The sequence below is a fragment of the Glycine max genome, chromosome 13 (genome assembly GCF_000004515.6).
Source record: "Glycine max cultivar Williams 82 chromosome 13, Glycine_max_v4.0, whole genome shotgun sequence".
Taxonomy (NCBI): domain Eukaryota; kingdom Viridiplantae; phylum Streptophyta; class Magnoliopsida; order Fabales; family Fabaceae; genus Glycine; species Glycine max.
The window spans coordinates 36,958,594-36,976,378 of record NC_038249.2 but is presented as its reverse complement, the minus strand read 5'-3'; the positions used below and the strand labels follow the sequence as shown (position 1 = coordinate 36,976,378).

The window sequence follows — 17,785 nt, the reverse complement described above, 5'->3', positions numbered from 1 at the left end:
GTCCACAGGGCCGCGGCCTGTTGTCAGCACCGATATTGATGTTACATGTAGTTTTAGTCCCTTTTTTTTTTAACTAAACTTGCATTAAAATTTAATAAAAAAAAGTATCATGTGATATGTAATAATTTCACTATATATGAACCGAATTAGTGTGATCTTTAATTAATGTAATTTCAGGTGGCGTAGTAAGATAAATAAAGAGAGTAACACGAGCATTTTTAATAAAAAAAAATTAAATGAATTTCCTAAATTATTTTTTTATGATTTCCACATGGTCATATTACTATTAAAAAAATCATATATAATTTTACTATAATATAAAAAACTTTTAAAAAAATCTCATATTTTTATGTATTTTTTTCACTTATTTATAGTATTTAATTATAGTAGTATTTAGTGTTATTACGGGACAAATAAATATTATTTTATATTAATAAAAAAAACAATTTTTTACAAAAAATATAAATTTTATTTTTAAGAAATTTTATCCTTTACATAAATTTACTCTAATACAAAGAAAATAAAAGAAATAATTTCTTTACGAAATTTCCGATTAGAGATGCTTTAAAAATAATATTGTGGAAGTGTTAGATTGGATGGGATTGGTAATTGGTATGTGGCCATTTTGCGCCGTTTGATTAATTGATTGGGTGGCTAACGTGTACGGAGTAGCAGCATCAACTTCTCGTGTGTCGGTCGACCATGACTCACTCTGTTCCTACAACACACTGCACTGTTTCTTTGTGTCAAAACTCATTATTATATTACTAAAGAGTTTGTTTAAATTTTTAATAAGTAATTTTAAAACAATTATTATTTAATAAATAAATAGAATTTATTTATCAAAATAATTAGAAAATTATTTTTTAAGTAAAAATAGTTTAAACAAACAAATCAAATAATATATAATTGGTTATTTTATTAAAATAAATAATTTTTTTAACAAATGGGTCATTTTTCTTGTTTAAGGTATAATATAGAACATCTTAACTTTTAATACTAAGTTCTATTGTCTATATTTCGTCTTTCTTACCATTTTAAATATTCTGTTATTCTACATGTTGAAAATATTTTAAAGATTAAACTGAGGTTTTAGAAAACTACTTAAGATTAAAAAAAAACATATTTTAAACCCTACAACATGTCAAGTAATAATTATTTTAAACCCTAAAAGTAGTAAAGTACAGTCCCTTCCAACATGTACTGTGCAAAATAAAATTGTACTTTAGAAAATATAAATCTCAAGTAATAATATATATATATATATATATATATATATATATATATATATATATTATGTTTAATGATTATCACGGGAATTGAACGGTATTGTCATATACAATCTTGCTTCAACAAGTACTGTACAAAGTAAATTGTACTTTAAAAATAAAGTTTCACCAATCAGCATAATAACAGAGAAAAAATTAATTGATACTATTCTATAAAGTTTCAACATAATACTGACAACAGTTGATGACATTTTTCATCTTGTCTCCTGACTTTTAAAACCCTACTTTTTATTAAATATTTTGCAGATAAAATTTTTCATCTTTTCATCTTTTTTTAATAAAATCTATTTTTTTAAGTAGCTGTAAAATTGTGTTGCAAAATTCTTATAGGTCTAAAGGTGTCAAAATTGGCTAGGTTGGCCAACGATCCAAATCCATCCGATAAATTGAATTTGAACTTTATTGGATGAATTCATTATAATTTATAACCTATGTAGGCCTTTTTATCATCTGGTTTAATCACTGATTTGTTTCTATATTTTTTTTATTTGTACAGTCCTTATAATTTTAAAATAATTTTTTAATTTTTTATAATTTACATTTTAATTTTTTTAATTCCTGTAATTTGAATAATTTTTTTTAATTCCTGTAATTTGAATAATTTTTTTAATTTTTATCATCAAAATATAAGTAATATTATCAATTACAATTAATTATAAAAATATTAGCAAATAATTCATAACTAATTTATCGTAAGATAATTTGTAATAAAAAATAGTTGATAATTTATAATGTAGTTAATTATATATATATATATTTATAAAATTAAAGAAATCACTTTCAAACAATAGAAACTAAAAGAGAATTAAAATACAAATTATAAGAATTAAAAAAATTATTTTAATCTATAAAACTAAAATAGAATTTTTAAATCTAAATTATAAGAATTAAAAAATTATTTTCAAATTGTAAAAACTAAAATATATAAATCATAAAATTATAAAATTATAAGAACCAAAATAAATAATTTAACCTTATAACTGGATTAATCATGTACTCGTACTAATATGATAGGAGATGCGTTTAAGGCTAATATTGGTTGAAATGGCGATAATAATTTTTGTACGGACGAAAATGAGCTCTCATTATTTGTTATATGATTGACAGCATAATTAACTTTGTATTAGGTTGGGACCATTTTATATGATTGCAACTAAATAAATAAATAAAAAGTCATGACTGCCCATACATTTCTCTCTCATTCACATGATTGGATATAAACACTTAAAAGGTATAATGGTACTTTTATAATATTATTTTTATTTTATTTCTCAAATATTTTTCTTAAATCAAACAATAAAACATATTATTTGATTTTTATTTTATTTTTTATTTTAAAATAATTTTTATCTACTTTATTTCTCTCTTCTAACTTAAACATAACATGATTAATTAACTAGTGGAAAGGGGTATTCTCAACCTGATAGTCAAATAGTCTAATTTTACTTTCATCCTTTTACCAAAAATTGCCTGAATAAATATTATGTGTACAAGGTCCGAATACACCTCAAATGCCAAGCAATCAAGATGCTGAACGAGTGGTTCTCGACATCATCTTAAGGGCAAATAAAATCTATATATTTAATTGCTATGTATTTTAATTATATAAAAAAGAAACATATATCTTATATAATACACAAATTAAATATTATTTTATGTAAATTAATCTTGAAACTGTATTATTAAGGATATATATTTAAAACTTAACAAGGAAATAATTTTTAGAATTTGGAACAGTGATAAGGGTTATACCCCTTTCCCGATAAAAAAAAAAAAAGAAAGACGCAGTAAGGCATAAATATACAAATTTAGTATAATAATAAAATTTAAAAGATTACTAAAGAATTGTAGAAAATTAGGAAAAATATATTTTAAATAGACTTTCATTTTTTCATCTTTCATTACCAATATAGTATAAAAAATATATATTATCATCTATTCATAATTATTATATATGAAAATTTTAACTTTTAGAATAATTATTTTAAAATTTATATTGGTTTTTTTTATAAATTTGTATTGGTTTTTTTATATCGGTTATACACATGACCAATGTAAAAAATACAACATTTTACATTTGTTATATGCATAACCCATTAAACATAATAAAAAAGCATTATATATATATAACCAATATAAAAAATAATTAATAAAGGTTTGGATTTATCCTAACCTACATTTGTGCTAAAAAATTATATATTTCACATTTGTGAGGACAAAAAATATACTAAAAATTTTGTAGAGATAAATTTTGAACATTTTCACGAAAACCAAAAACATATTTTAACAAAAAAAAAACAAATATTGATTGGGTATCCATTTAAATTTGGTATTTCTCATTTGGACCTCCTATTTTTGCTAAGTACACTTGTATACCCCCTTTCTACCTCTTACTTGGGTTTGGGTATACTTAGTAAAACTGGGGGCTGTAAGTAGTAAGTGCCTTTAAATTTTGAATAGGCCTCCAACCAAGTATTTCGTCACTCACAAGATTCCTCGTTGTAATGGAATCAAACAAAGTATTCCGTATGTATAGCCCATATTTATGTTTCAAAAGTTTCTGGACTGGGCCTCTTTACTTTAAAAAAAAAATCAGCACCTTTTTAATAAGACTAGTAATTTTGTAAAGTTAGTATTTTTCTTATTATGTTATACTACGAAATTCATCAATTTTAAATAAACTTTTTTGTTTATAAAAAGTTATATTTAAGAAGATATTTCATTTATAAGAGCTGAAAGAAATTCATATTCAATTTTCACCCTATATAAAATTTTCTTAGCCAATGACAGTGTGTAAGCGATATTAATATGTAAATCAATCAATTGAAAGACATGTAATTTCTAACCTAAGATCAACAAAATTTGATATTTTATTTTAATAATTTCTTTTATATAATTGAAAATAGCATAGCCTAAATTCACTCCAACTAATGTTGATTCTTTTGATCAAGCACATCATATTCATTTATTCCATTATTTTATACATCAAGAATAATTAATAAATAAATAAAATTAATCTTATTTTTAACATTACATTAAAAATTAACACAACACTTGTTTTGAAACTATCTTATTTTAAATACCGTATTTATTTTAGAAAAGAGGAGTATTTTCCTAACATGTCTTTATTAATAACAAGAAAAAATAAGCCTAGGACATGCTTCCTGTATTGTGTAAAACTTAATTCATACAAATTTATTTTCTATTTTTATTTTAAAATTTTTAAAATACGTATCAATAAGAAAATACTTTCAGGTGCTACAGTATTTTTATTTTTCAGAAAAAAATAAAAACATTGATTTTTGTTTTTAGTTTTGAGCTTGTTTTGTAAAATATTTTTTAAATTTTAAGTTATTTTTATTTTCTATTTTCTTTTTGAAAATGAAAATTAAAAGAAAAAAACTCATATCTAGCGTTATCATTTTTAATTTGATTTTAAATGAAATGGGATGAGTATATTCCAGTAAAAAAAAATCTCACTTTGGAATCTAAGCAAATCTGTTATATGTTAATAATAAAGACTGTGTTAGCACTGAGGAGTGAAAATTTTGATCCTTGCCCCGTGTTTACCTTTACCTTTCGGAGAGAAATGGCGACAGCAACAGGATTGTTTTTCCAGGGTTGAGTGTCTCGGCTGTTTTATCACTGTAGGTTTCTTTTGCAAACTATTTATCGGGTCTGTTTCTATTTGCATTGTGTCAAAGGTAGGGGCACAATTCAACGGGGAGATGACATGTGGCATTGAGATGTTGTGCCAACAATTTTGCGCAATGGGTTGTTACACTTGCAATGATGCAACCACTTTTGATCAGACTTTTGACCGCGTGTGTACTTAACCAGCTTTGCGTAATGGGTTGCTACACTTGCAGTTAGTGTTTCTGTGTTAAATGTGACAAATTCGTTATTATCATGTAAAAATAATATAACTATCAATGAATCAAAAGTTCAAAAATTTGCAACAAATTTAGATGAAGATTCTGACGATGATGTTTATATGATATCTAATTCATATGAAGAAGGTATATTTAATCATCAATATCTTCCTCCTCATCCAACGAGTCCTCAACATATGAATTGGATATCATATAATCATCATCGTCAGAATCTTCATCTAAATTTGTTGCAAATCTTTGAATTTTTTATTCATTGACAGTTATATTATTCCCATGAGATAATAGCGAATTTGTCACATTCAATGCAGAAGCACCGACACTCCAAGTGTAGCGACCCATTGTGCAAAGCTGGTTAAGTATACACACTGTCAAAAGTGGTTGCACCAGTGCAAGTATAGCAACCCATTGTGCACAAAGCTGTTGGCGCAACAGTTCAATGTCACATGTCATCTTCTCATTGAATTACGCTCCTGCCTTTGGTTCAATGCAAATAAAAACAGACCCCCTAATAAATAATTTGAAAACAGTCTCCTTTTAGTAAATAGTTTACAAAAGAAGCCTATAGTGGTGCTTGCCTGAGTGTTTCTGGTGGTAAAAGAAATTCACTCTTCAACTTCAATCACACTCCTTTTTCTTCCACTCTTCTTCCCTCAAATTTCAGTTCCTTCTCCTCTTTCTCACCCAATGGTGTTTTCTCCAGAACTAATGTAAATGTAAACATCCATAAACCCTTTTGATCATTAGCTTAGCATCAAACTGAAATGGTGGGGATGATTGATTATGTATATAGGTTGCTTGTCAACGACACGTGCTCCTGTTGTTTGTGTATGGCCCAAAGAAAGGCTTCAAGAAGCAGCAGTAAGGAAAAGGTAGCTACTAGATTGCCTAGCACCCCCATTTCTACAGAGTTCAATTTTTATGTGTGTGATTGGATCAATTGCCATTCATACATGTTATTGCTACCTATTGCTGCATTTTTATTTATTTACCCATTGTTTTTCCCTTTCTTCAATACCATACCAGAAAGAACTTCTTAGTAGTGAATTTGTCATGCCCTATGTGTGTGTTTGGATGAGTATTTGTAAGATTGATTTTGATTAAAATAGATTTTGAAATGAAGTGATGTGCTTGAATGTTTTTATCTGGAACACTTAGGGTGAAGTTTTCAACTTATAGCAAAAGTTACTTTTTTTTTTATCTGTAAGAACTGAACACATTGCTGAACTGAGTTAATCCCAAATCCCCTCGGTATAGCAAAAGTTACTTTATATCACTTTTAGTCAAACTGAGATTTAGAGGAAAAATCAAGTTTACTCATAATAGCTAAATATCTATCTATTAGCATGTTTGGTTCCACATCTTGGATGAGATTTTCCACATCTCGAATGTAATTTTAAGAAGCTAATAGTTATACAGTGTGTCTCGATACTTGATAAAGTGCGTATATCAGAAAAATTGCATCAGACTGACAAAAAGGATGCAGAAGTGTAAAATCTTAACAAAATGAGAATCCAAACATGCAGAGAGCTTCCACATCTCAAATGTGATTTCTTCCTTTCCAACGGGTTTCTAAACACTTATATCTTAACTAACTAAAATCAAGTTTGACAGAAGACAATCAATTCTGATATTTCCCATCATAAAAAATCAAACACCCATGGTTTTTCTTCAATTTTATTTTATTTTCACATTTTGTTTCTTCACTAATTGTTTGTGTTGATCTGGATAATAAAGTTAGATTATTGTTGTTGCCATAGAATAAGATCATCAGGGTTGTCTCAACGGCTGGGACTGGATTCTTTTATGCCATGAGGAAAAGCAGGAAGATGGACAAGCTTGAGCTGAAGAAATATGATCCAAAGGTAAAGCGCCATGTTGTGTTCAGAGAATCCAAATAAATTAAGTATTCTTTGATGAATCAGGTTTAGACTATCAGCTGCTCCAGTTGTAATATCATCGCTGATTCATTGATTTTATTTCTAAACAAGAATATATAAATATTGATAGTCAATTTAATCTCGTTATGTTATTCACTTCAATTCATTTGAGCTTCTTTCTGCCTCTTAGTTGCTATCATTGTGTGTGTATGCAGTGTCTTTGTGTTGGAGTGTCTATATTGTTTCAACTTTCGAGTGTTTGTGTTAGAGTGTGTGCTTTATATATTATAACTATCCAAATTTAAAAATTCTAAAATTAAACCAATTATATGTGGTTCCAACTTCCAACGAAACTCAAGCTGCTAAGCTGAACTACATAGTTGAAGGAAACATTGTCAATCTGTTTTCCAATTGGACCAACATTGTAAGACCTCACTCCTCTTAGATTTTTCCTAGTTTTGGTGCTCTCTCCCTTCAACTCAATGCTCATGGAATTTACAAGTTTCTCCATCCTGAGCTCTCTGACACCATTCACTTTTTCAAAGCGATCATGAATCATGATGGTATATAAAGCCTGTATGGTCCAAATATGGATGGAGACATGTAATATCAATTAAGTTTTTTGTTTCAAAAGCAATCCAAATTAAACAACTCTGGTCACCTCTACCATGTCCCTCCCTTTATTAGTGGTGATATTAAAAATTTGTGGTTATAAGTAATCTTGATTATGATATTGGCATATTTGTGTTTGCAATATTAAGATTATGATATTGCATAACTGTTTTGCCCAGAAATATTAATTGTTCTCTATAGATATTGTTTCGGGTATAAATATAATCGCATTAAATGGGTAATTTAGTGCTATGATGCTACTCTCTTACTCTTTTCTTTTACAAAGTTTTGTGGGAAATAAGTGGACTAATCTAAAATGATTTCATTTTCAAAATGGAATCAACTCAATGTAAATCTCATTGTTTAAGTGGATTAACTTTTTATTATCGATTCACATCAGACTAAAATTACTCTTACTCGTGTCTATGCATGTTCTTTTAGAAATGAAAGAGAATTGTACTTCACCGCTACATGTAGGCTAAAATAGACCCAGCAACTACATTACCTAGGCATAAGTGGCATGTGTTTGGACCACTGTTTTTAATGCGCATATATTGATAAAATTTAAGGTAGAGAGATAGAAAGGAGAGAAAAGAAAAACTTAATTTATTTTGAATAATGTTCAAAATGAGCAAATCAATTTTTACATGAATACATTGAGTCTTATATAGTTAAACTTATAACTAATTTGTAACTAACTAAACTAATAATCAACTAAACTAATTTATATCTCTAATATCCTCTGCAAGCTGGAAGGTGTTGAAAACCTTTCAACTTGGAAAAGACAATATATCAACATCAAAGGAAATAAAAAAAAAAGTTTGAAAACTTGGAATATAGTCAAACATGCTGAAAATACATTGGCTAAAACAGAAACTTCTGGAAATCTTTGACCCACTTCAGCTTTCTCAATCTTCTTCCAAGAGTCCAAAGCAAGCATCAAAACTTAATCATCAAGCGAAATCAACAACAAGACCATTTGGCAGAAGTTCAAACCATTAATCCATGAAACTATCAAAGTTTAACCACCAAGCAGAAACTATACCTCAGAGTTTAACCACTTGGCAAAAGCAACGAAAGTTTACCATCAAGAGTAGAAGCAAAACAACAATTCAATGCTTAACCATCCATGGCAAAAACTTAAACAATTATTAATCATCATGGACAGAAGCTTACATCAACAAAATAAAAGAATCATAAAATTTGTCTTCAATGAGAACTTTTCACAAACACTTTGTGAACCAACAACAACCAAGGTTTAACCATTCATGACAAAAGCTAAAAGAATACTTAACCACTATGGATAGAAGCTCAAAATCATCAAATCAAGCCTAAAAGGCTAAAAACAATAAGTCAAAGTCTTCAAAATCTCCAGAAACATTTAATCAAACAATTTGTAGGCAAACTGAAAGAATCTGTATCTGATCCATTCCACGACATATTTTCAAATTCAAGGTCATCATCTTCCTTATTACCAGTGGGTGCTTCAATCACGCTAAGAACATACCTTTGTAGCTTCACTTCAATACCATTTGTAAGAACCAGCCAATGCTATCCACCTAGCATTTTCCAATTCTCCAACAAAGCCATGAAAGAATTCAGCACAAAGTACATTAACAAGCTGAATTGATCTTCGAGCCCAACAAGGAAGTAGAAGACTAGACTGGAAGAAATGGAGATGAGAAAAAGAAATGGGATGTTGAACAAGTGTTGTGCAAGTAAAAAAAAAAAAACTAATTGTGCCCCTCACTTATATATTCTAAATTGACTTTATATGTGACTTGAGTTTTTTTCTAACATATACCCTAAAATTTTCATGTCCAATTCGAGAATAACGCATAAAGCTATGGAAAGTAATTTTAAATGGATCAAATGTTTTGACTTTTAAGACATGTAACCAAATATGCATAATATATCTAATTCACTCAGATGACTTTTGGGATCATAACTATCAAACTTCGTAAGGATAAATTAGTCAATAGGTCCTTGGGCTATTTGTGAATTTTTAAATAGGTCTCTAAATTAATTTTTTTTAATTAGATCCTTGATCGTGGAAAAAAATTAATTGAATTTCTAAGATTTCTAAACTGTCACAAATTGTTGTTTTAGGATAGTTTAAGCCTCTAAAAAGTACCCAAGTGGCCTACTTTTTTTTGGTTTAGAAATTCAATTAAAAAGAAAGGCGTCTATTTAAAAATTCACAAATAGTTCAGGGCGTAATAAGTCATTTAAATTAGCTTTTTAAAAATGAAACACAACTTTAGCTACTAACAAATTTATAATTCAAATAAGCTAAGTTATGCTTTAATAATTTAAAAGATACTTAAATTAGACTCATGAAAATTTCATGAGATATAAATATGTAACAGTCACATTTTGGTACTAAATATAAACAAACATGGTAAATAATTATGAATGAACCTTTCAACTTTCAAGAATACTTTTCCTTTTCTTCCAATTTTCAGTGCTACCGACAACTAATGATGAATAACTTAACTATTATTGATTTTTAAAAAAAAACTTTAAAAGATGAAATAAAGTTTTAAACGTCTATATTACTTTACTAGACTCTAGAGCTATATTAAAAAGAATTTAATTGTCATACATTTGTGTAATAATTTTTACATTATTAATCAATTAGAAATTATTCTATATATATGATTTAATTAAATTATTATAAATTTAATAATTTTTATATACATGACAATTTATAATTAGGTAATAACATAAAATAAATATTTACATTACCATTGTATTCTAGTTAAATTCTAAAATCTTTATCTCATCTTCTGGAGTCGCATAATTGATAGTAAATATTCCAAATTAATTATTAACCATATCAAGAATCAAGTAAGAGATCTTCAAAAAGAAGGAATCGACTGAGAGAAAGAAATACCCTGGCTAAGTTAGTTTACATTACAATAAGTTAAAGCATATTTAAGAGAGGAGATTTACTCATTTGTTTTACTTATCATAACATAGATATATACTTATCATACGTGACATTGGTTTTTAAAATTAGAAATAGAGAAGGAGTAATTTACTCATTCAAATAATACCAACTTTATTTTGTACAATTAGCATTTAAAATATGGAAGATTTGCTAATGCGTTGGGATAAGGAGTAAAGGATCCGAAATAATCTCATTTTAAGCAATTGGGAGTAGAACTTTGTAACTTAAACTTGTAGAGTAATTCTCTAAGTAGACATTCACTAAAAGTATCATCAGCATGTGATTGGCATCATATATTTGGTAGTGTTGGAGATGCTTCCTTAATCTCTCTCTCTCTTTTCTTTTCTTTTTCTCTCCAAGAAATATATCAAAGGTTTAATCTCCTGCTAAACGAGTTATCTTCTAGCTAGCCTTAATTAAGTGGTTACACATATGTTGTAGATAAATGTAGCCGTTTATCAATTATTATTTGATTAATAAATGGTAAAATCGTGTGAAGGTATGTTAACGGGGGACGCACAAATCATGACAATTTATGAGAAAATGATTTCGTGCATTTAGTATGACTAACTAAAAAACAAGTTACAATAAATCCATGACAATAATCTAATTCCTAATTGTTTCAAAATATAGAACTTATGTTGTAGCTACGCCGATAAGATCATTCTCCCGATGCCGGAAACGTTGTCTAAATAAATGAAATAAGCCGATCTAAATATCATTATCGTCTTAAATTCGGAGGTTCTTTGTCACATCGACCGTTAAAATTGGATTTAGAAACAAAATAAATATAATTATTATTCTTTTAAAATTAATACATATGGGTTTCTCATCACGACTCTTCCCATTAATAATATTTGGATTTGGGTTACTCACAACTCTTGCTGCTAAATTTAGCAACATATCAATTTCAATTATTTATATTTGATTACGTAGATTGCAATCTAGTTAATTATAACTACACAAAATAGACCCAGAAGACTGAGACCGATAGCAACTCTCTCTATTTAAGGAAGAATTAGAAGAAATCAGAATTTCTATATAAATCGCTATCCATTTTCACTTCTAGATATAAGTTCAATTGAAAGTTTTTATATAAATTTCGATCCATGCAACACTACTTTGCTCTAGGCTTAGATGACAAATAAACTTAGCTTTTTTCTGAACTTACTATTCATATGTTTTTCAACATTGTCTATCGAGTTTTGGTTTGTGACAATTTTAATTTTTCAGCATTGTCTATCCATTCAACAAGTTTGTGAAGGACGGAATTTTGTAAAAATTATGGAAAATGTCTGGAATGCATGGATTATATGTGAATTCAAGAAAGAAAAAAAAAGCACACCATTTGATCTTATTAGAGTATGCTTAGCTTTTTTTTTAGGGTTAATATTTTATCTTTAAACTTCAAATTTATGAATAGTAAAAGTTGATGAACTTTTTTTCAATTACCAATTTTATATATTCTATTGTCATATAACAAATATTAATTGATGAAATAACAATTGATTGTTAGTGGTGACAGATCTTCTTTTTCTCTCGCAACCATGACCTAATTTGTTTGTGTTAGATGAGATGTCTTTTAATAAGATCAAATAAAAATATGAGATATATCTAAAATTATCTCTTTTTATTTAGTTCAAACTCAATACCACTAATCACAATATTATACTTTACTGTATTAATAAAATATGAAATTCTACATAATTACGGACGAAAAAAAAACCCTTAAGTAGCTATCTATTTTATTGATGTCATTCAGATCTTATTATTACAATGTGAAATTAAAATAAAAAAAATCATAAATAATACCACCAAAGTGAAAATTATGAACAACAATATAGGAATTTAAAATGGGATAAGAATTCTTCAAAATTCTAAAATAATATAGGAATTAAAAATGAGATAAGAGTTCCTTTAAGAATCTAAAATAATATAGGTATTAAAGATAGGATAAGAATTCTTTAAGATTCTAAGATAACGTAGGGATTAAAATGGGATAAGAGTTCATTAAGATTCTAAAATAAGAATAATATATTCTTTTGATTTTAAATGTTTTAATTTTTTTAATTAAAATAATAATTGCAAATATTTTTTAATTTGATATTTAAATATTTTATAAAATTTTAATAAATTTTTTAAAAAATTATGACATTAAATACTAATAAAATAATAAATATATTTTTTAAAAAAATTATTAAATAATAATTGGTTGGAGGTTAATTATATATTTAAATAATTATAAATAAAACTCAGTCATCTTTTAATCAAATCCTAGGTTCATCTACGACTATACTCCTTCAAATTGCCTCACAAGATAGTCACATGTAACTTTTAAGAGTAAAGTGTGTTATTTCTCATTTATTTAGATCAAGTGATATCATATTATTAAAAGCATAGTTATGAGCTTTCTGTTTCTAAACAAATAAACATTTTTAGTTATTTGACCCTTTTTATTTAATTAACACATTTTAATTAGTTTTAATTTTTAATATTTTACCATTATTTTCCTAACGTTAACATGTTATTTACACCAATTTTACCTACAGTGTTATTTTCAAATTGAGTCAGAGACAACATTTTTTCACTTCTTCTCTTTTGTTACTTTTTTTTCCCCTAGATTTAGTTTTTAAACTTGTTAGGTTTGTTGTCACACTTTGACAGATAAAATTTTGTTGTATTTTACGCTATGAGGCTTGCATGGGATACATAAATTATTTAGGGTAATCCATGTGCATTCCTTGGGAAAAAATGTGTTTAGGTTATCGGCTTCACTCAACGTCTATGACTTACTCTCTATGTTTCTAAACTCTTGTTTTATAGCTATTTTAAAAAATTTAAATAAAATAAAATTTCAAAAATTTCAAAAAACTCATTTTATTATAATAATAATTATTAAATAAACAAAAAAAATTAATATAATTTTTATCTTTTTATTTTATATTTGGAAGAAGTAAGAGCACAAGTGGTTGGTCCAACCACATGCATACACACTTTTTCTTTTTGTTGCACTACTGTGTTAACCTTTACCTTGTCCCAATGACAACTTTCTCTACAACTCTTAGCATTTGTATACCTCAAAGTTTTTTCAAAGTAACTTTTAAAGTATAGCATTTATTCTCTTAATTATCAATTAAAATTTGTTATTTATAATATTTTTTAATTTAATATTTATATTTTTAATTATTTAATTTATAGTTTCTATAACTATTTATTGTTCTCTATGTTTATTTGTTTATTTACACTGTATAATTTATACTCTATTTCATATAAATATTTTCCCTTTTCAATAAAATATATAACTTAATTATATACTGGTAAATGGAAATCACAAACTTAATATGTAAAATCATGGGTTAGTTTGCTTAAATTTATTTTTTAAAATAAATATTTTTTAATAAAATAAGTATATATGTTTATTTAAAACTGTTTTCACTTAAAAATAAATAGTTTTTTATTTTGTAAGAAGTAAATTTTGAGCTAGTTTGTTTAAATTTAAAAACAACAGCTTTAAAATACACACTTCTTAACAAATTGTTTTTTAATAAGCAAATATAATTTGTTTCTTAAAATAAATAGAAAATAATTTTTTTAAAAATTTACCCCTAACATACCAAGAAAATAAAAAACTATGTGTTTTATTAAAATAAATATTTTTTTTAAAAAATAAATTTAAACAACGCACCCGTATCTAAAAAAAACTTAATCAAATAGATCAATCATCGTCAATAAACTATACTCACGTTAAGCTATTAAATTTCGAAATTTTACAAACTATTAACATTAAACTATAATTTTACTTTTACATAACTATCAATTTTAAAAAAAAAAAATCCTCTATAGTCTATAATTTATAGTTTTCAACCTACGAGTATTCGCATTCTTTTGACCATGTCAGGTCCACTAGATGTTACTCTTGCCCAAAGTCATGGCACTTTCATGGTTTTCTGGTCTCTTTCCATGAAACTATTAATTAATGAAAACATTATAGGACATTGTAGAATAAATTTATAGATATAATAATGAGTTATATACATACATACATAATCAATTTAAATTTAATTAATTGTTAGTATAACAAAATTTAATATTTTGATATCAAATAATATTATGTTATTTTATTTAAAATATTTAATATTATATATAATTTAAATTTATTAAATGATATGATTTTATAATGATACAAAATAACAAAGACTTACTGATAATATATTAAAATGAAATTTAGAAATAATTATATATTTCATTTATATTATTGTGTTATTTGAAAATCAAATGAATATACTAAAATAAAGTGTTTTTAAAATTGAACTTACTTGTTTAAAAACCATCACATTTCAACTGAAATTCGAAACCCGTGTGAAAAATAATAAATAAGTGATAAGTTATACTAACAAGTAACAACACATACTTCATCATATTGATTTTATAAGTAAACAATAAAATAATATAATAATAATATTATCTTAAAATTGGTTTTTAACAAAATTTCTAGCTTTTCTTCGCTTGAAATAACCATATATATTTATACTTTCTACTCATGAAAAAAACGAAAGGAAGGGGAAAAAAATAGTATAATAATAGTAATATTATATTATATAATAATTAATAGTATCTGTGGTGGAAGGAAAAAGAAGGACGGCAGTACATGATGATCTTTTTGGATGGTGCCGTGTCTCCCGCCAGGGATCCAAGGCACCACGTGTCACCATTTCAGGCATTTTTTTCTCAGCCGTCCGATCAGATCTGACGGATTCAAACACGTTCATTGTTCACGCGTCGAGCATGCCGACAAATGTCTCCGTAACAATCGTCACACTCTCAACCTCAACCACTGAGTAACGCCGTTACTTAACTTGACCGTTCCGTTAAAGCGAGACAGGGACAGGGAAACGTCGTTAGTGGGGGGAAAACAAAACGCCGCCTCTTCGGTAGTTGTTTTGTCAGGTCCACGTGTCAAGGCGCGGAGACAGCAACGTGGCCCCCTCGCAATTTTAATGTTTATGGTGGGCCCCGCCACCACGCTCGCTCTCTAATCGCGGCTGGGGCGGCGCGGCGCTTTATAGAAGAGTGGGTGCACCACGTAACACAGTGCAGTCAACCAACCTCGTTGACCGCGCCAAAAATGTTTTCCCAAGGTGGTTCTTTTTTTTTTTTTTGTTCCACCACCACCCACGTGTGGGGAGCGTTCGAACACGCGCTTCTTCTGATAGTACTAGAGTGTGTGGACCACTTTTTTGCTACACATGTAACCGCTTTTCATTTTTTATGTTTTTTCCCTGTCTCGGTTTAGCTCTCGCTGTCATATTTTAATGGAGGACCTCTTATCTCTGCCACTTTTTCTCCTTATGAATTTGTTATTGAAAATTCATAAAAAATGGAAATTTCTGTTAATTCATTTCATTCAGCAAAAATTTCAGATAAGTACGTGTCGATTATTTTTACTTATTTAGGATTTTGGTGTGTAGTAATAATTAATGAAAATCTGTTCTTTATTTAAAGTATTTTAACAGATCAATGTTTCTTGGATTTTCATTCTTCAAATTTATAAAATCATTGTTTTAGTATCTTTTGTCCTATACAGTATTTGTTAACTGTTTAATAAAAAGTCAAGAAAATATTTCTCTTAATATCCATCTAGTGTTTGAATATCATGTTAGACTGTTAGTATACGATACTTTCATCAATTTTTTGTTGTCAATTCTTAAAATAAATACTGTATATAAAAAAAATATTATGAAGGAAGAGAAATTTTTAAAAATTATTAGAATAAAAAAATCCACTTATTTTATATATAATAATAGTAATTTGAATTTTATAGAGAAAAATAAGTAATAAATAAAAGCTAAAGTCAAAATTTCCTCATTTTATACTACTACAGAAGAAAATCAAGGTAAGTAAAGAAGAAGAAAAAAACAATCTTGGCAAGTAATGCAAAAGAAAACAATAAAGACGCAAGGTTCGTGTAAGGGAAGCCACATTGAGTGGGAAACACGCGCGTGAGGAGCGTAACATTAAAGACGCACGCCCACGGTGTGGTTTCTCTCTCTCTCCATAGAGGGCTATAAAACCAGTCCAACACGCTTGTTCCCCCTCAGACATTGTCTCAATCCCACACGCTTCTTACTCCTCTCATAACTTTTCTGCTCCCCGTTGAGAAAGATTTGAATCCAAAGGAAAAATAACGCTAATGGCTCCAAGAGACAGCCGAGCCACCGCGCTCATTGGGCCCGGCCCAAGCCTATCACCGGCCCACAAAGAGATCCGCTACAGAGGCGTCAGGAAACGCCCCTGGGGCCGCTACGCCGCCGAGATCCGCGATCCCGGCAAGAAAACCCGCGTCTGGCTCGGCACTTTCGACACCGCCGAGGAAGCCGCGCGCGCCTACGACACCGCCGCGCGTGAGTTTCGTGGCGCCAAGGCCAAGACCAATTTCCCGACACCCTCGGAACTCATCCTTAACAATAACAACATAAACGCTCGTAGTCCCAGCCAGACCAGCACCCTCGACTCATCCTCTCCCCCGCCACCGCCACCGCTAGACCTTACCCTCACCCCTCTCTCCTCCGCTGTCTTCCCGGTGGCGCGTCCTGTTCTATTCTTCGACGCATTCGCGCGTGCGGACACCATGGTCGCCGTCTCGCGCCGCGAGACCTGCGGCTTCGAACGCCCCGCCGCCGATTTCCGCCGCGGCGACTCCGACTCTGATTATAACCGCCGCATACTCCTGGATCTTGACCTGAACGTGCCTCCTCTCCCGGAGGTTGCCTGATTCATGCAGGGAGTTCTGTTTTTTCGCAATTATTGTTTTTTTGGTTTTTTAAGCATCTGGGAGGTACTACTACGCATTTTTTTGACGAAAGTGCCCTCGAGGGAGCAGCAAAGTGAGTAGTGGATGACATGATGCTCGGATTTGTTGACCATTTTGTGATGATGAAGATATATAACCGGCACGTTATGTAAATACACGTTATAACCGAAAGCAAACGTGCTTTTGCTTGGTTGCTTTTTTTTTTTGCAACTGAGGACTCTTATTCAGAGTATCTCATGGTTGTTTCTGCAATTTCTCAAAATATATAAATATTCCAATTTCCATCATGTGTTATTATTAATCTTTAGGTTTCTCATTTTCTCTCTATCTTTTTAGCTTCTATTTGTTTG

General features: G+C 28.7%; 1 protein-coding gene and 1 long non-coding RNA gene across 2 annotated transcripts; both read left to right on the top strand.

Moving 5' to 3' along the window:
* The first annotated feature begins 5,720 nt into the window (after nt 1-5,720).
* On the top strand, nt 5,721-7,198 carry LOC102667277 (uncharacterized). Its single transcript, XR_417708.4, has 2 exons — nt 5,721-6,051; nt 6,940-7,198. It is a non-coding gene; the product is annotated as an uncharacterized lncRNA (long non-coding RNA).
* A 9,280-nt stretch (nt 7,199-16,478) lies between these two features.
* On the top strand, nt 16,479-17,722 carry LOC100813652 (ethylene-responsive transcription factor 4). The gene has a single exon (XM_003543181.5). The coding sequence runs from the start codon at nt 16,815-16,817 to the stop codon at nt 17,394-17,396; it is 582 nt and encodes a 193-aa protein (XP_003543229.1). The 5' UTR covers nt 16,479-16,814; the 3' UTR covers nt 17,397-17,722.
* Nucleotides 17,723-17,785: the final 63 nt, after the last annotated feature.

Bases quoted from the DNA above. Each gene is read 5' to 3' on its own strand.
- LOC100813652 (XM_003543181.5), top strand. From the start codon at position 16,815: ATGGCTCCAAGAGACAGCCGAGCCACCGCGCTCATTGGGCCCGGCCCA.